This window comes from Triturus cristatus, chromosome 6, assembly GCF_964204655.1.
Source record: "Triturus cristatus chromosome 6, aTriCri1.1, whole genome shotgun sequence".
In the NCBI taxonomy this organism is placed as follows: domain Eukaryota; kingdom Metazoa; phylum Chordata; class Amphibia; order Caudata; family Salamandridae; genus Triturus; species Triturus cristatus.
In genome coordinates this window covers 530115665-530135795 of record NC_140589.1, presented here as the reverse complement: position 1 = coordinate 530135795, position 20131 = coordinate 530115665, and the positions used below count along the sequence as shown (strand labels likewise).

The 20131-nt window shown below is 43.5% G+C and overlaps 1 protein-coding gene across 1 annotated transcript in view; it reads left to right on the top strand.

Annotated features, from left to right (window-relative positions):
- The first annotated feature begins 915 nt into the window (after window positions 1-915).
- Window positions 916-20131, top strand: part of CDC50A (cell division cycle 50 P4-ATPase accessory subunit A) — a 210823-nt gene continuing 191607 nt past the window's right edge. The window contains exon 1 of the mRNA XM_085610961.1: window positions 916-1267. Coding sequence (XP_085467087.1) covers window positions 1031-1267 — 237 coding nt within the window. The 5' untranslated portion in view covers window positions 916-1030. The remainder of the gene's footprint in view (window positions 1268-20131) is intronic.

Below are 20131 nucleotides of genomic sequence, written 5' to 3'. Positions count from 1 at the left end.
TACATTTAACCTCTGTTGTGCCCTCTGCTAAATTGGATAGTGTTCCGTTCATGAGGATGTTCATGAATATGATGATTCACATGTTGTTGCCATGTCACAAGCGTGTTCTTTCTTCTGGTGTCAGTATGGAGGATTAGACCAGAAGGTCTTCGCTTGCCAGCTCTCCTTGCAGGATATCTCGCAATGTTTCATTTCCTCTGAGGTTTAAAGATTATTACTTAATGTAGTTTATTGTTATTGTGCATGCTGCTTTGCTCTTTTTATCCTTGTTACTGTTAAGATCACCGCATTGTAAATTTGGTGATATTATGCATGCTTGCATGACTTTTATTATTATTGTTTACTTTTTTTCATTTGCAATAATAGGGTGGTGGTGTTATGATAACAAGTTGTCCTTAGTCTCTTTTTTAGGACAACTTGTTATGATCACGTGCTCCCACTCGGGACGTGTTGCTATTCAATGTCATTCTGTGTTCTGCTGTCCCTGGGCGTTCTGCTCTAACTGTTAGCTACCTGCAAATAAAGCCTGAGTTTTCATCTACTTCGTTTGGAGACTTATCCATTCAACATTTATTTAGCCGCATTCTTAAATTATGGTTCTAGATAGAACTTAAGTGCGATATAAATACAATTTACAACTAAAATGTAATTTTGCAGATAAAATCATTGTTAACACAAACCTAAAAATGTATCCCTGAAAATATTGTCAAGCGTTCGGGTAGTTTGATAGGTAAGTCGACAAAAGGAAATACACATATTAACGCAGTAAAAATAAGCCACCTGCTCACATTGCGAGTCTTTGGTGCACAGCTCAGGGCACGCCCACGAAAGTCGGAAAAAACACACAAGAAACGTGACCATTTCACAACGAATCATTGCATCTGCTTTGTAGTGTTGTTGCTGTGTCGTCACTTCCTATGAGCTTTACGTCTGCGGTGGTTACCAGGAGGAACCCAGTGGAAACGAGAAACCCGGAAGTGTAGGAGAGTCTCTGTTTCAGTCCGACAGTAGACTCGATCTGCAGCCCGCCATGAATTACAACGCCAAGGAGGAAGACGGCGGCGGGCACCACTCGGGCGCCGGGTCCGGGGTGACTTCAAAGAGCAAGAAGCCAGACAATACGGCCTTCAAGCAGCAGCGGTTGCCCGCCTGGCAGCCCATCCTGACAGCCGGCACTGTGCTACCTGCTTTTTTCGTCATCGGCCTAATCTTCATCCCCATCGGTATCGGCATTTTCGTCACCAGCAACAACATTCGGGAGCACGAGGTACCGAAAACACAGTCCTAATCCTACCGACAAATAACTAATGCCTCCGTTAACCTGCGTACCCACCCATCACCCCAACACTGTCCCGTCATGCTATGCTTTTTCACTCCACCCTCATGGGCACAATGACAGTCTGTGCGCTATTATACTGTGCGTACTATGAGGGTTGTACTAACTAGGGGATGGATGAGCGCGTAGGAGGGATGATTGATTAATATTGTAGGGCTCATTATTCATACAGCCCTTAAAACAAAGGTGAACTAAATTGCCTTGTTGAGAAAAAGGTAACTGGGTGACCTGTGCCAGACCCAGAACTGATGCCTGTTGCTAGAAGCCCTTTAATCCTTCGAGATGTGCTGAATCAATGTATATAACCTTTTACCCCATACAAACCGAGGGGCGTGCAGTTCTTCAAAGGTTTATCATACAAATTTGATTTGAAGCAATTTAGAGCATCGTACGTATATATAGCATTCGGATTTCATATCCTATACACACTTGTTGCTAAACAATACATTACCATGTAAAGAAACACAACAACACTTCTCGTCAATTTATCTTTGCGCAATTTGGGGGATTTTTTGTGAGCTGTTTTATTTGTTCTAAACTTCAACCATTGACGTTATTTGTAATGACTTTGGTGCTTCTTTATAGTTTCCGCATGACCGTATGGTTGTACAAAAATGACAGATCTCAACGAAATATATTTTGTTGGTCCTCGATACTTTCATTTTGAAAACGCGTTCCTGATACTTTTACTTTGCACAGCGTGAGATTTCTATATTTAAAAAAAAAAAAAAATATATATATATATATATATATATTCTTCCTTTCTAGAAGGCGATATGAAGGTCGTTTTTTGGTTCTTGTGCTGTTTAGTTTTCACGTAATTTTTTTTCTGCGATTTTTCTAATTGCCGTTATTAGGCATCAGGACTCGGCGGACCCAAGTATATCATAGCGCTGGTGTTCATGGAATTGTCGTGTGGTACATAAAAACAATCCATTATTTGCATTCGTACCGAAGCTTGAGGACGCACCCGTGTGATACATGCTAAAAACTTGTTTTAATATATTTATATATATATTCTCCCCCCCCCAGTGTATTTAAGTACTTCAATCTGTTTTACTTAAACACGTCAATGAAAACGCAAGTTTTCTCCATTACATAAACATTTTTTTTAAAGTTGGAAAGCTAGATTGAATTTTGAGGTGTAATGCCTTGCTAATTTTTTTGCGAGAAAACGAGGTTTATCTTTTATATTTAACACGTATATAATCTCTTTACGTGTGAAAGAAAGACTCGTATTTAGAAAATGTGGAGTCCTTACTCAGCCAAAAGTCCACCACGTTCCATGATTTTAAGATGCTTTTTCTATCGCTTCACATTACCTTGTGAAGAAAATGATTGCATTGGGAGCAGGTGTTTTTTGTCCGGGGCTGTTGGGAGGGGGTCGTCCTTGTAGGCTGAACAGTTATGTTGGCATATCCCAAGTGCGTTTTACGAACATAAAATAGGTACACATTGAACTGTTGCAGGAGGTCTTTTGTTACACCCTCATTATCTGCTATATACATTATTTGTGTACTACAAGTTGTTTGAATGTGTTAACGCTCTTATTGAGGAACTACATTCAAGGCGAAACAAGCTAATGAGGTCTGGATCTTAATTTGGTGTACTGCATACCTTTTCGTCTATCACTGGCCTTGCACATTCCGCCCTCAATACTCGTTGCCTTTCCCTATCCAAGGGTTTGTGAATCCATGATTTAATAAACTTTCTAACATAATCAATAGGCCACCATTCACCACTCCGTGGGTGTTTTTTTTTTTTTTTTGTAAACTCTTTTTATTGTTTGCAAGAAAAAAGGTCACAAGGCATAGCTCAAAAACAGTGGAGTTACATATATCAGCAGCTACATATCGCGACAGTGCAGGTCAACCTGTATTCACAGCAGTTCTGAAGGCAGGCTAGATTCAGTCCAAAGTCTCCAGGCCGGACAGGCGGGCCTGCGGAGGCTCACATATGCCACCTCTGGAGTCGTTCCAGCGCGACCACACATCCCCCCCCCCCCCCCACACTTTCTGGGGCACCCCCGTGCCGTGTATACCGTCTTCTCCTGCAACATGCACCAGTCCATGTCCCTTTGCCAGTCCACCAATTTCGGCGGCGTCGGCGCACTCCATAGACTGGCTATGTTTCGTTTCGCCACCATTTGCCCAAGAGTAACCCAAAGTCTCCCCCGTGTGTGTAGGTCCGTTGGTTCCCATATGTTCAGTACGCACCTCTTGGCCTCTGTACGAAGGTCGACCTCCCACACCTCTCGCATGCAGGACACCACTCGCCTCCAGTATCTCTGTACCCCTGGGTATTCCCACAAGATATGGAAAAAGGAGCCAGCCACACCACAACCCCGCTGGCAGAGCCCCCCCCCCCTCTCCCCATCGCCTGAAGTCTTGTACAGGAGAGGTATACTTTATGTAATATTTTAAGCTGCACAAGGCGAAGTCTGGCCGATATTGCCACTTCCCTCGGGGACGCCAAAGCAATCACCCACTCCTCATCGTCGATCTCCAGTCCATCCGCCACCCACTTCTCCTTTAGGGACTCGAGTGTATCAGGGGGGTTATTTATCAGCTTTTTGTACGTGAGCGAGATGGCATGCTCCGGCATGTGTCCATCGAGCAGCCGATCTTCGAGTGGGGAGGCCTGCGGTGGTCTAGTCCCCGGCGAAATGTTAGCTTGGAGGGAGTGCCTAATCTGCAGGTATCGGAAATATTCCGTGTGCGCCAGGTCGTACGTGTCTTGCAAGTAGGCAAAAGACCTGATCCCCTCGGGCCCCCACAAGTCTTTCACTTGGGAGATCCCGATAAGGTCCCAGCTGCGGGACCCCTTTGTGTTGCCCAGGCTACCCAGTCTCTCAGAGGCCCACAGGGGGGTGGCCAAGGTCAAAATGTTGGACCAGCCCAGCTGTCGATGGGCAGCGTGCCATATTTGCACGGAGTGCTTCGTCGGCCCTGTGAGCTGATATTTGCCGGGTTTGGAGTAAAGCGCGACGTCCCAATTCCCACCCGGCAGCAACCATCTGTCCACCCCATAGCCTGGGTCATTACCGTCACTGTACGTCCCCTGATTGATCGCCGACAGGTGAGCCGCCCAGTAGTACTTGCGGATATCTGGGAGGGCTATCCCCCCGTCGTACCATCCCAGCGTGAGTTTTCGCAACGCTATTCTAGGCGTACCCGACCAGAGGAGGGCTCGCTGCGCCGCCTCCACCGCCACAAAATAAGAATTAGGCACCAGGTCCGGATAATTTTGAAGGGCATAGAAAAATCTGGGAAGGGCCATCATTTTAAAGAGGGCCGCGCGGCCCAACTCCGTGGGTGTTTTAATATTAAAAGGAGTAAACATGTCTCCACCAAATGGGACTTTAACTGTATTATTTGAACATGGCCTTTCCAAATTGTCAAAATCCTCATCAAACTTGTCATTTTAATGTAATTCTAGAATATACTCATCTAAATCTTTCTCATCAAATACACCACCTCTGTTCATTTCTCCCTCGCAATCTTCTTCCTCTTATGTGCCACTAAGGGAAACCTTTCCATGTGTGTGGACACACATGGACAAGGACACATTTTCTTTGCGTGCCGCCACGGACAACCATCTCTGCGGTGACCACCAAGTCATCCTTTCTTTTTTTACATCTCAATGTCCTCAATATGCCTTTATCTTTTTGGTTTTCTTCTTACCAACTTCACCACTTACATATTCTTCTCCACACTCAAATTCTCTTTTTCTACCCTTAATCCATCCACAGCTTCCTGTATCTGTTTCCTCATATTATGTTGAATAAGTCTCTTCACCACCTCTTTATTTACCATATCTCCTGTGACCTGGATCTCGCCACTCTGTTCGGCAGTCTGGTTTGGAGGAGAAACCATGGTTCTAGAAAACATCATTATCCAATAAAAATGGTGCAAACAGCATTTTAGAAAAAGCCTGCTTCATAGAATTTGAGCTGCTTTAATTTTGGCAATCCTGCTTTTTATGATTCACCTGCACAGCGCTGGCACTATAAATCTTAAGAGGCTCGTATCATGCCCCATGCTTTCCTGCCCTTTCATTGGTTCCTGTGCTTGCCACTTAATCTTCCTCCATTTCTATTGGGTGTAGCATCTCTTCTTGCTTTTACCAATGCTTGTTCCTCTCGTCTGCTGCTTCTCATCAGTTTTCTGTAGCCGAAATACTGTTAACGTTCTCATTGCTAGAACTATTTTTTCATAAAGGTTTGCCTCTTTCTCCTTTTTCGTCTTGCGTGATACTTTAAATTAAATTAGCAGATATATATAACACAATTTGTCATCCAGAGAGATAGTGATTTGCCCAGAATCACAGGATGTTGCACTGCTGGGACTCTAACCCGGATCCCCAGCTCCTGAGTCGGCAGCTCTGGCCGCTGTGCCACATCCTCTCCTGTGATATTTGTCTGGGAACTCGTAACGTCGGCCCAGCGAAATTCTCCCCGAGCGGCAACTTGTGAACTTGCCGTTTGTGATCGCGAGCGGGGGGAAAAACTCCGCTGAAAATCGCGAAGTTGAGTTTTCTGCGCTTCGCGGTGTGCAGAAAACTATGCGAACGGAGCGAAGTTCACCCCCCAGGCAGAGTATTTTTACGTGAAGATTTGCCGCTTTTTGTTTTTTAAGAATGCGTTAAATTAAATTAGCAGATTTATAGGTAACAACTACAGAAGTTTGTGTACCTGAGCAGAGCCTTGCTGTTTGTGATGATGAATCTTTCCACAGTGCGTGGCGTTCGAGATAACACTCGCTTGCTTCAATAAAGGAAGCAAGCGAGTGTTACTAACAAATCTATTGGCATTTTCTGCTTCTTTCTAATGGACATGAGATCTTGTAGAAAAGTGTGCAATAATGTGAATCACTTAGATTTCTCTTTATTTCTTAGTTTATATTTAAAAACCGACACATGGTGGTCTGTTGAACTGAGACTTGGATTTTTAGATCTACTCAGTTGACATTCTCCTTCTTACCTCCTACATTAAGTCTGTGAACTAACAACAATGCCACTATTAGCCATCCTTAAATCTCATTTGCAAGCCATTAAAGTAAAAGATAGATGGGTTCATACTGGTCACCTAATGAAGCCCTATGTTAACATATTCTAAACCCACAAAGAATACTGATTCTCCCTATGCACAAAAAGCAAGCTACTGTCAGTAAAAAGAATAATCTTACATTGAAACCGGCTGTACAGCAATTATCTGTAAACGTTTTGAATTGAATGGAAGGACACCCTCCGAGCCAGATCTGTGGTATGATCCAGAACTGACTGCTGAGATTTAATTGATCTGGGATCCGGATAAAAAAAAAACCACGGTAAGCAGGAGAAAAACCTGCTGCCAGAGCAGTGGCAGGTGTATCAGGGACGGGTCATATCGATCAATAAGAAAAACAAAACAAATCCTTCCATAGCATCACAGATAAAATTCAAGGCATAACACGTTTAAGAAAATACTCCTGAACCTCGGGCAGGAAAAATGAGTTTTGGTGTATGTCAACCAGTAATTTAGGAACATAGAAGATAGTATTGGCACCAACAGTTTAGGGAACTAAAATTTGTGGAAGAACATGCAGCGCCTTAAATTGAGCAAATGTCTGCTTCGTTTTAGCAAAGAGCCTAAACTCCTGTTAATTAGAAAAGTGATAAAACATACCTTTTGTGCACAATATGCTTAATATGTTTAATACTAATATATTCTTGACTTTATAGAGGAGCCTTACTCTGTCATTTAGAAAAAAAGCTTTGTTGACTTACACAGTAATAAGTGCTATCCTTGCAAGCCACGTTTTAGTCATTTACGTTATTAAAAAAGTATCTTTTTTAAATCCGGCCAACAGTCATCCTTTGATATTATTAATTATATTGAGATTTAGGTTCCTCTCTTTTATAAGGCAATACAAACCTAGCCGAAAGAGCAACAATGACTAACGTCATAAAGTCCCAGAAGTTCTGTAAAGAAAGCCCCGTATTAATGTACAATATATCCAAGTACTATTGGGCAGTGCACTGTCTTTCCCAAAGAACAGTTGAACACAACCATCAATGAAGGCCTTGTGGAGAAAGGGGATAGAGTACAGAAAAATGATCTGCTCTAGATTCAATTTTTCATGTTTGTGAGGCGGTGGGGGGAAGTTTCCACCCCATAACCCTCTTGGAGTGAGGCCCCTTCCATTGCCTCACTCTGAGTACAGTGACAACATCTTTGCCAACACTCCTTTCTCTAGCATCATCTCCAAACCCCATCTCATGGCATTTTGTCTAAAAAGTCTCAAGCCAAGTCTATCCATGGAAACGCACACTTTTTTTGTAACAAAATCCACCCTCAACTTTACTGGATATCCAATTGAGGCCATGATGTCCCTTTCCATCAGGTCATTCCACGGTTCTAGAAGGTCTCTGTTCATGTTAATATCTTAGGGATGCGGTCAAGGGGTAAAATAAGGAACCTATCAGGACTGATAATCACTCTGGGTTTTGTTTGCCAATTCCTCCATTTTAGGCTCCACTGCCCTCACTAAGTTGCTCTCTCTATAATGTACGCTTCCTTTACCATTTTAGAGCGCATTGCAGATAGCTTTTTTAATAGTGTTATTTTGCGTGTTGTAATCTGTTTGCGCATCAGTCACCAGTCATGAAACATTTCTGCCCTTGCCCAAACCTCCTTTCAGATTAAAGAAATCTTTCTTGTGTAATTTGTCTGTCGGTCATACTCTCAGGTAAGTGTGGTGTCCGTGTGGAATGGTCTGATGTGGTTACACTGTCACCTCTTCTCATGCATGCCATAGTAGTGCTACACAGGCCCGTGGTTGTAGCCACACATAGTATCGCTACATCAGGAGAGCCACCAGCTGATTCCTTGGGGTTTACAGGCTCAATAGCTGAAGTCCTCTGAAAATCCTGACTTGTTTTCGCTAGCTGGCCCCCTGATGCCTTTGGCAACAACTAATTACCCCAAATCCCACCAGGGGCTGTATTCCATTGTCGAAGACCTGGTGTAACCAAAGTTCCCTGGGTTTGAATCCCTTTCAGCTTCTGCTCCTGGTTCCTCTAATAGTATTGGTGTAGCTTGGCCTCTGTGACTCATCCTGGGAGCCTGCATCTCAAGAGTTTGACACTTCGTCAGGTGCATCACTGCTTGGAGCAGGGAACTGCAAGGCCTGGTTATTGTTGCTGATGGAGAAAACTAGTCCTTAGTCCATTGGACCCAATTGTATTGCTGACCTCTCTTCCAACTCTCTGGCAGCAAATTGCCTTTGGAGGAGGCGTCAATCCGCAAGGGATTGGGGCCCAGTCTCTGGATCGTCTTGGGTGCTGATTGCCCCAGCCAACTCCTTTTTATATTGAGCTTTATAAGAATATGCTCACATTTATGGCGTTGAATGAACTGCATTGCTGATAATTACATTCATATTTTAGTGAGATTTTACAAATTATAAATACAGTAGTATTCCTGTCCTCACTCACATATTAAATCGAAATTATAGAGGAAGTAGATGAAAGTAAAACTTTGCTCTAGGAGGGGTGCTTGCACCTAAAAAAAGGGTTTTCAGGTGTTGGTTACTTTGTAGATCCTGGCGTGTTGTGGTACAGTTTTATGCATCACAATCTTACACCATTAGTCTTTGTTTAAAGTCCCTATCGTATTGTCTACTAGCAGTCATCCTGCAGACACGTCATGGTTTTTAGGTTGAGCCTGGGCAGCGAATGCGCTGCTCTGTGAGGCATGCTGTATTGGAGTATGCACTTGAAGCCCCACCCACTCAACGCCCATATTTGTAATTGGCTTGTGTCATTGTCCTCCTTAAATGCTGGCTTCTGATTCGTAAATCGGCTTGTTAGTCCCTCCCACAAGGACACCCCTTTTTACGTGTTGTTGCTCAGTAGGCTTTAATTATAACCTCTGAGCACTATTTTGTTTAATGGTTTTCGCATGCCTGCTGTTGCAGGCAGGAAACGCTCTTTCGCAACAGTTTTATTATTTTTCTTACATAGCACAGCACGCCACGCTGATATTGGCAGCCGTGCCTTTGCTTTACTTGCTGCGCCAAATATGCCACATGTTTTTTTTTTTTAAAACTCTTTATTTAATTCATTTTTTGAAAATTCCTCCATGTCACACTTACACTTTAATGTCTGCCGCGCCCCTTTCCTTAAACGAGCCGAGTCTTTCGAAAGGGGCGTGGCCGCCATTAAAGTGAAAGCACGGCACGCTTTTATATATAAAAGCATTTGTTTGTCAACTTGATAAACAGATGCGTTTTTATTTATTTATTGATTTATTTTTGGTAAATGCGCCCCATACCGAGCTTTCACTTTAATGGTGGCCACGCCCCTTTGTTTAGATACTAGACTTGTAATGCAATAGGTGTCGCAGTTACGAAACTCTCGTAAATGCAAGACCTATTTCATTGCAAATGCTTGTTATTGAAAGTTGAGAGCTCATTTCAGCAGTTAGTCTACCCTGAAAGTTTCAAACCATTAGTGGCTTATGCTGTTACTATGTAAACATCATAAAACTGTTAATACGATGATTGCTCACATACAATGCAATACTTATTTTATTTGGAAATAAATATAAAGGATTGTGATGCTGTGGGTTGCACCTACAAGGGCTGTCACTGGGACACCATCTGTTAAAGTGGCCTTATATTAATGTGTCGGATAGCCTAAATATTTCTTGCACTGCTTTTAGGTTGGCATGCAGTGAAAGCTGGAGGATGCTGATTTATATGGGTAATATAGATGCCCCTCATTTGTTTACTTCAACACACGTAACCACAATCTATGCAGATTTTGTTTTTTAATACAAACCCATTTGTTGCCATTATTTTTATTTTTTTTAAACATTTTATTCAGCAATTTTCAGGTACACAAATAAGACAATGGGATTAAGGCTTACAGCGTGTGATCAGGTGCCGATAAATAGAACTGTTAGGCGCATATTTCCCGGTGCAGAGTTCACCATGTGTGGGCCATGGGGAATTGTCAACAGAGTATGTTGTTCGAGTTCTCAGGGTACCCATTTGTTGCCATTATGTAATTGAATATAGACAACCAGAGCAATTTTAACAGAATATGGACACAGGGCGCCGTATTGGAGTTTCCAAGGCTCCGTGTTTCCTGATTTGTGCTTTCAGATGAAGCTGGCAGTCTGAGGATTTTGGGAAAGTTGGAGGGCTTGTAGAACCTGGACTTAAGATTGGAAAGCCCTGTTTACTATGGGGAAGGATACAGACTTAAGTTTCTTCTTCATGTTTGAAATGTGCTTGTTCCGTTAACGGACTCCATATTTTTAGGTTTCGGCTAGCGAAGGCTGCGCTTGCGCAGTCTCGCTCACGAGATTTAATGATTTCAGAAGTGGGGCTTGAACCCGCCCCTCTTCTTCCCTCTTCTCCATTGGCTGGCCTCTTAAATGCTGGTCAGCCATTGGAGAAGAGCTTTGTCTCTCCAAACAAGCCCCGTCTTTTTCCGATCCGGGGGTGTGTTTTTTCACTTTTTTAAGCTCCGCCCCTTTTACACGTGGTGGGCGTTTTTTTTTTTTTTTAGCGTCGGAAGATTCGTCCATTTTGTGCGCGGTCGGAGCGGGATGTGGGGTTGCCTCTTTCTTGCTGCTGGATCGGCGTTTCAAGTCCGGTGAGTAAAAGCGTTAAGGTAACAATGTTGTTCCTGCTTGCATTTCACATGGTTCACGGGCGGCAGAGAAGTAACAGGACTCTGTCTTTTCCTTCTTACTAGAAGAAAAATACAGTGTCCGCTTCAGCAGCCCCCCTCCCCCCCCCCCCCCCCCACTCTTTCCCCTCCTCCTCACCCCTCACGGAAAGGATCCGAGACATCAGTAATCTGGACTCTGCGTGAGTTCGCTGAAACTGGGCTTTGCTGGGTCCATGTTCTCGAGCAGTATCACATTCACCAGTGAAAATTTACTGATACATGTATATATTTTGAATTTTTTTAATGGTTTCAGCACAAACAAGGAAACGGTATCAACAGGTACCAAACTCTGGCTACAATCCATCACCTCACAGTAAAGGGTCATGTTTCAGAGTAGTAGGAATTAAACATCACAAAGATGAGCAGTCCAACATACCCAGTACAAGGACATAATAATCCCATCCTTCTCCGCACCAGCTCATGCCTCCGACGTGTCCGTAGACCTTTCGGCCTCTGGTGTGGAGGCGGAATGTTCCCCCTCAGTGCGCGTCAACCGATCCAGTAATCCCACCCAGACCTCCGTGTTCTCTTGCGCCCTCTCCTCACGTCCATCTCCTCAAACGAATTTCCTCGGCCGCTGCCCGCTCAACCACATCCGCCACCTATTGGTCCGAAAATGTACTGATCTGTATTGTGCTTTCAGGGCATTTCTTCTTTGGCTGAAGGGATTTGCAGACCCATAGTGTGCTATGAAAACCTTCAGTGCAAACCCAGCCATCCTATCATCCGTTCAACATCAGAAAAGTATTTTTCACAGAATGTAGTATTTCTGCGTTACAGATAATTAATCTATATATAATGTTTTTGAGAAGGGAGTAGAGGTGAAATATTCTGAGGGAGCCCGTCCCCTCAAGGCCGGAGCATTGTCTTCTCTCACTACATTAAAACACCTGTTGGCCTGAACATTGGTACATTACGAGTACTCCTAAGTCCAGTAAGCGTTATGACATTTTTCACTTAAAGCTTGAGTATTTTTCGTTGGATGATTTCTTTAATTTCTCCTATTTTCCACATGTCTTTTTGCATTACATTTTTTTGCCAAAGCGTCTCCGTCTTTTTACTAATTTTCTTCTGATTCTCCATTTAACTAACAAGTAAACAACGTTGTACCCGTATATTCCTTGAAGATCTGACTTTGCAGCACATTTTCTCGCTCTGCCGCTTCAGCTGCCCCCCCCCCCACTCTTTCATTCCTCCCTCTCTTTCTGTCTAGCAGTTCTTCTCTTACTGAAAACCTTGACTTCAAGATGGGGTTCTCACTCTTTCCTCTACTTTCTTTTATTTGCTCCCCTGTGAAATGGATCCAAAAAAGAAAATCGTTTTTGCTGGAAATGTTGTATTTTAATTCTAAGGTGCAGCATCTGGAATAAAAGGTTAAAAATATGAAACATTAAATAAAGTAACAGTGGTAGCAAACTGGACAGATTGATTTTATTCACACCCAAACACTGTCGTGTTATATTAATGCAGCGTGTGTTTGCGCGAGAGCGCTTAATTCTTCGAGGCGCTGTGGGCCGTGCCCTGCCGTGTTATTTTAATGCACCGTGTGTTTGCGCAAGAGCGCCTCATTCTTCAAGGCGCTTTGGGCCGTGCCCTGCCGTGTTATTTCAATGCAGCGTGTGTTTGCGCTTCGTTCTTCGAAGCGCTGTGGGCCGTGCCTGGCAGTGCTATTTTAATGCAGCTTGTGTTTGCACGAGAGCGCTTAGGTCTTCGAGGCGTTGCTCGTGTTCGCCTCTCTGCTAGCTGGACCTGTCCTTGACCAGGGCTGTGTGCTCCTCGGAGCTCTTCATTGGGAGTGTTTGGCAGTTTGTTTGAGCCGGGGCTGTGATGGATGCTGTAGTTTCGGAGTGTGATGCTGCGCAGGAGACAAGGACAGGAGTCTTGTGCGTCTGCTCTCGACCTTGTCTCCAGCTTTATCTTATTTTACGTTTGATGCAGAGTGGCTCTGTGTGTGTGTGTGTGTGTGTGTGGGTGGCTCTGTGTGTGTGTGTGGGTGGCTCTGTGTGTGGGTGGCTTTATGTGTGTGGGTGCAAATGCAATAGGTCTCACATTTGAGAGTGTCATGAGCAATGCCAATAGCTCTAACTATGCCGACACCATTGCATTATAAATGCTTGTTTATCTATTTATAAGTGCCCGCCCTTGTCGTATTAAAAATAATGCAGTATGTCAGATTTCTGTAATTATTTGTGCTTGGGAACCTTCCAGGCATAAGGCTTACTTTTAACAGTTGTAAATTATGCAGTTTTATTTACGAGCGAATAGAAACATCTCTTGGTCCGCAATTCCTGCACCCTTTTCATTTGACGTTCTTACTGAGTAGCTTTTAGTGTTGGTGCTGCAAAGAGATTCTTGCAGAATATGCATTACAAATCTGAAGCTTCACCATTACTGTGTGCATTGCTGCAGTTATTTACACACCAGATGAGGGGAGTGACGCTCTCATAAGAGCAGTGCCGCACCCTGCTTAAGCGTCTTTGTTCTGGGATCCTTGTATGACGAACAGCTGCACTTTTTGTAAAGTTTCAACATCTCCGCAAGTAACTGAATAAGGAGTATAATGTTCATGCCAGGTTAATTTTCATATTTAAAAAAGTCAACCATCACGTCTTCTCGGTTTTAAATTGGATTACTGCTACAGCTTCGCCACTTCAAATTTAAAAACGTAAAAACACCCTGAAGTACCTGTTGGGTTGGACCTTGAAAGCGTTAGTTAAAAATAAAAAAATAAATCATTCAGGTGACCTCGACATGCACTTCACTTTGGGTCGATAACATTTCCTGTCTTGTTTTCTTAGCAGTTTAGAGAAAGTATGAGGCTGAAAAATAATTTAGAATAATGTCTCCTACATTTAATATTTCCTTTGCAGTTCCTTCAGTTTGTATTTCTTATGTTTAATGTTTATTTCATGAACTTTGTATTTATTACTCCAATTGTTTTTCGTTGTAGCTGTCAAGGGGCAATAAGAGTCTAGGGGACTTATTATTTAAAAAATGGATGTCTGCTGTCGAATAACAGGAAAATTAATATTTTCCAATCAGCATAATTACAACAAGAAATAAACACTAAATACATTAATTGGGGTATCTGTGGTATAGTTACCCATGAAACTCTAGCTGAAGTCCCAGTCCGGTGCAAGCAGATCTAACCAAAAGCGCTTTGTGGCGCTGTTTTTCACCATAAACTTTAAAATTGAATATCTCCAGTTCTACTAATTGGATTTTTGTTGTTTTGGTCTTGTTTCATTAAAGTCCGATCTATTTTGTTTTAACTTGGTGTGGATTCTTTTTATGTGCCGTTTTCGTTGTTTTTGCATATTAAAGTGTTGCACAAATGATTTACACACAGCCTCTAAGTTAAACCGGGCTGCTCTGTGCCAAGCGCCAGAGGGTGAGCATAGGTTAATTTAGGGTTTGCTACCCCTTACCACAGAGTTCTTCAATCTGTGGGGTGCGCCTCCCTGGGGGAGGAAGGGGGGGGGGGGTGCGATACCATCTCAGGGGGGGCCGCGCACTCCACCCTAAACTCTTTCCTTTGTTTTCCACTGTCCCAGCTCTTAAGTCGATTGGAGAACTATGGAGCAGGAACCAATCAGCGGGGTTCGGCGGTAACAAAGGGCTGTAGGGGGGAGGGAGGTGAAATCGATGGGGCACAATGTGGTTTTTGTAATATCAAGAGCTAATGGTCCCTGCACAGGGTTAATTTCTAGAGTTGAAATGCTTCACCTGCAGTGGGATTCAAGGAGTCTCGTCTGCTATGAAACCGAAAGCAACAAACATTTCAGCTCTAGGAATTAACCTTGTCCTGGGACAGTTAGCTCTTCCCAGAAAGGAGTCAAAGTCTTAAAAGTATACAGGCATCTCCTGTGGTATCAATGCCCCTGTTTATAGCCTCATTCGAGGGCTGTGGTAACGTCAAAATCTGCAGAAAACTGTTTGTGCCAAAAATTTAGCATTACGAATTCTGCGCTGAGAGCTTGGACCTCAGAATTTACCTACTTAAATTCCAGCAGGGCACTTTAAATAAACCACACCCTGGAGGTCCACTGATTATACTGCAATGCATGTCCTCTGCTTCCACCTTCAACACGCCATGCACGGTTTGCCTGCTATGAAGGTCTACATTTACCTAGTTCCATCTCAGTTTGCACATTTTTGTTTCTGGCATTGTCTTGAAGTGCTTCAAAGTGCCAAAATGTCACAAGGTACCATCACTGAAATACAATACTTAAATAGGTAGATAACATCAGCCGTGGCGTCCACTGTGCTACACCTGCGCCACCCGAAACCCAGGGATTTCAAAATTTATCAGAATGTAAAATCTGTTGCCTGCTCTACAGGTATAATTGGACAGTCACTCAGAACCCCATCTTTTCCGCTGCTTCTGGCTGAGGTTTCTATAACCTTTCTATTTATTCTACTCATACGACTTTCATACTTAAGTATGTCATCCAATAAAGTGCGACCGGCAACTACTCTGGACCAGAAGGATGTATGTCCTCTAGGCTACGCCCGCCTGGCTCGAGGCAACGCAGGTGTAATTACCAGCATCCAAAGCCTGCACCTAAGGAATACTGGGAGAAAAGGGGAGGAGAGTAAAAGTGACACAGTTGGTTTATGTCTTGCTTTCAGTTACTGCACATCTTCCTTCAGTATAGGACAGAGGGAAAGCAACACCCATAGACTCTTGTTGTAAAATGTGCCCTAAATATGGTTTACATGCCATTCCCACAATGCATTGCACATTCAAAGGTGATGTCCTACGTGTGTGATGTTGTCTGCGCTTCTCTATCAGTGCCCCCCGCCCTTCGAGCTGTGCTGTCTCTTGGAGCAGCAGGACACCATCAGGCGTGCAAAGCCCATATGGCTAAAAGGGTTTCAGCCCCCCCACCCCCCTCAGTGTGTCTCTGGGCTGCTACAGCTCTGCTGTGAGCTCGGCTGGGCAGTGTCTGAAACCTTCTCTCCGGCACGCCTCAGTTTTTCACAGGTCTTTAAAGACCATTTACATACCTTTTGGAAACTGGTTACCGAGGCAAAGTAGTTTTTTTTTTTTTTTTTTTTTTTTTTTTTTTTTCTTTTCCTGGTTCTAGTACCTGGGCCCCTACTCTGCCTCTTCCTTACATTTGTATTTTACATTTACTGCTGTAGTGTAAGAATGCTTTTCATGAAAATGAATATAAAGTAGGGTTGCCAAAACAAAAATACCAACAATTTGTTGTTTAAAGAGTCTGCAAAGGCCTCATCTTGACCATGATAGGGGTATAAACAAAATAGTATGTATTCATTTGTAATGTGACTTTTCTGTCTTTGTTCCCTTTTAATTATCAGTCATGGATCATTCAGGCAGCCCTAGAACACAATTAAAACGCTTTCTATTTATATTTGCTGTTGAAAGAATGCACAGATAAGTGCTGAAAATACTTCTTTAGGTGACTGTTTATTTTTGCACAACTAGGGACATCGATCTAATGAGCTGGCAACCCTAATCACAAAACTGGAAGTTTGTTACAAGATCAGCACATTATTTATTTATTTCCTCCACCTGCACTCACAATGCACTTGCGCTGGTCACCCTGTACTTCACCCTGCAGTGACACAAGTACACTACTCACCCTGCACTTATGTGATACTTCACTCACCTGTCCCTCTCATTGCTCAATCTGCAACCTCACTCTAATAAGCCCATCACTAACCATACATTAATTCGTCCCACTCTGCACTTGCATCTGCACCCAAATTCATATGGGCACCTCACTCACCCTGCAGTCACTTCTCTTACCGTACTCTCAGATCTCTCACCGTGCCCTCACATGGGCACTCCTGCGCCCCCACACAGCGCAGAGGGTTAATGTGCCTGCTACAAAGAATGTGTACCATGCAGATCAAAGAACTGAGTGTGAGTAAACTACGAGTAGCACTATAAAAAAAATGAAATGTTTGTCAGAAAGGGGCTATTGAGAGGTACATTGTTGGTTAGTAGTAGTGAGGGAATTCATGGAGAAAGAGGAAATGGGGGAGGGGCGCCAAAAAGACTGTGCACTGTGTGCGAACAGTGCTAGGGCCAGCCCTGGCTGAGAGTGTTGGCTCCCCCCGAAGTTCAGGTCTAGTTGCGCCCCTGTGCACACGTATTGGCATGTCGTGCCCCATCAAGGTTTTCGTCCTAAATTACAAAAGCTCACATTTACATGCACTGTAATCCAGCCTTTCAGGAGGTCCCTAATGGAGACAGCTCTGTTTTTGCCCTGATGGCCTGGAATAATTCCTAAACAGGTTCTTGTAAATACCATCCGTTTCATTTCTTTTTAATGTGATTGATGTGAGAGAGTCTATTACTATGTGCAGAGAAATGTGTTTGTTTGATGCAACAATCATAAAGTTTATTTTAGATCAAAACTGGTCCTCACATATGAGAAATTGAAGGAGGTCACCGATATTATTCGCTGTAAAATTAGTGGGCTGCTGCTGTTTTACAACAGTGAAAACACACATCACTATCTCTGAATATTGGATGTAAACACTTTTAGAATTTCTGGATGTGGAGCACAACCTGAGGACGTCAGTAGCAAAAATCCATCCACAGACTGACCGTCTCTGTGGCGAAAAACAGGCACACTTGTCACATTAATGTTTGTGGTGTTATTTTCGATCTATGTCATGTGTAAAACAAAGCATCCTAGTAAAAACAATTTGTGCACATTTTATCTTGGAAAACTGTGTTTTGAGCTGTGTGTTAAACTTGTGCCATTTAACCACACCCACTCACAAACCTGCAGTTTACTAAACACTCTTATTGTGTTGAACATTATCTGCCGGATATGGCCTGAGATATGCGGGTGGCGGTTGATTATTTAGTGTACCAGATTTCAGAAATTTGTCAGGTGGCGGGGGGCCCGACATCTAAAACAATTCAGCTGGGGGGGCTCAACCTCCAAAAGTTTGAAGATCTCTGCCTTACCAGGATTGTGGTTGCTGCTTGACCATGTATTATAACCCAGTCAACCACTAACCCAATATCCAACATTGGTGATCAGCGGTGGGAGTAGGATTTGTGTTTGCGCAGCTCCATGCAGTGATTTGGTGTACACTACTGATCAATACCTAAGACCAATTCAAATGTTATATTCTCCCTGATTGGCATTGTTGATTTTAGCAAATCATGTCTGTCTGTTGATCTGAAACTACACCTGCAAGAATGGGATTTGAGCTTGCTGACCTGGAGCTCTAGACTGTAGCCCAGGTCAACGACATCGGCAAAGAGTTTGGACTTCCTGCTAAGAGCACCAACCGAAAGCTGGAGTTGCAAAAGGCACTGAGTGCCTTGGCAAAAGCTCACTCCATACCGGGTGAGACCACAGGAGAGGATGAGGAAACGGAGGAGCCACCTTCAGTGGAAAAGGGTGACTTGCCCCCTGGAATGGAGGGCCAAGGCAGTGAGCAGTGTCTCTTTGCCTCTCCCCAGAGGATTTGCTTTTTTTGTTGATAGAATGGGTTTAAGGGTGCAAGATTGACCCTTAGAAAAGTTAGCGTTCCGGGCAATGGCGGGGCATAACCAGAATCCTCATGGCTGATGGCTTATTGTGACTTTTACGTGGGGAAACATCCAATTAACTTTGTGGATTGTCTGTGGCCCTAATGTAGATGGCCCTAGGGTTTATAAATATGTGTTGGCCGAACTCCATCAGTGGCCTAAGCGGATGATATTCTGCTGTGATTTCAATGTCACTCTTCACTCTTGTTCTTTTCACTCTGTGGGAAGCTAAGCGCGGCTCATAAGGTGAAGCAGCACCTTATAGACCCCAGTGAGGCAGCTAATGAGCTTCTACGCACTTACTGACATTTGGCGGAAATGTCGCCCCAGGGAGCCTGGGTGTACTTATTATTCAGCTCCTCAACACTCATGTTCAGGGATTGACATGTTTCTTGTCAGCCGTTCCATATTACCCCTTCTTCATATTTAGTTGAATCCAAGAGCGAACTCTGACCATAATTCATTGTCTTTGTTTTTTGCAACGAAACAATCGTTTCATCCTTATCTGCCTCAAACGCAGACTTTTGATAAGAGGCTTTTATTGAACGATTAATATATGTTTTTACAAATAAGGATAAGGACCCGAGGGGGGTTATCTGGAGCTTCATGTTGGCGCAACCTCTTTTGATGGTATGGGATGCACTTAAAGCCTTTTGTAGAGGGTATATTATAAAATATTCCGCTGATCACAGAAAGGAGCAATGCTAGGCAGGAGCACACATACAGTCTGCTCTTGTCTGTTTGGAATATTGCTTTGCACAGAGTGTAATCGGTCACAACAGGGAAAGGTCTTCGCCAATCTTAGACTCACTATTGGGGAGAGACTTTGGGACAGGTGGGCAAAGAAGATTCAAGCTAAGCGTTTAACTACCTCTGAAAATAGTGAAGAGATGGGGCAAATACTTTCTTTCAAGATGAAGGATAGATTAAGTGCAAACACTATCTAGTTAATTTTTGATGAGTATGAACAGGTAAATGACCAATATCTTATTCAGGAGGAATTCCGGAAGTTTGATCAGAGTTTGTATGCAGAGGATGGGCCCGCTTCAAAAGATACCATTGACCAATTTATTAGTATATTCCATCATAGAAAGCTGATTGGGATTCAGCAATCCAGCTTGGAGAATCCAATTACACTGCCTGAAGTTAGAACTGCAGGTAGTCAACTTGTCACGGGGGAGGTGTCCAGCCCAGATCTAATCCCCTTGCTGTTTTTTTTATTTTTCTTATTGAGAATTTCATTAGTGACATAGCATTTGTGAAAAATCTGCAGATCTGCAGGATATTGCCATTGTGTACATGCAAGTAAGCATTGCTGTGTATAACCCCCCAACGCCCCCCCCCCTCCCCCTTCACCCGATAGCAGGCCAATCAGGGTTACAAGCAGATGTAAGATTATCATACAGTGGACAGCCACAAGATTAAAAGGGAGTACAGTGTTCGTCACCTGAATACCTCCTGCTCTCCATAGTCTACCAGGTCTTCCAGGGAATAATGTGAAATCTGTTTCTCCACTACTGTGTTGTGGGGCCCTCTTCAGACCC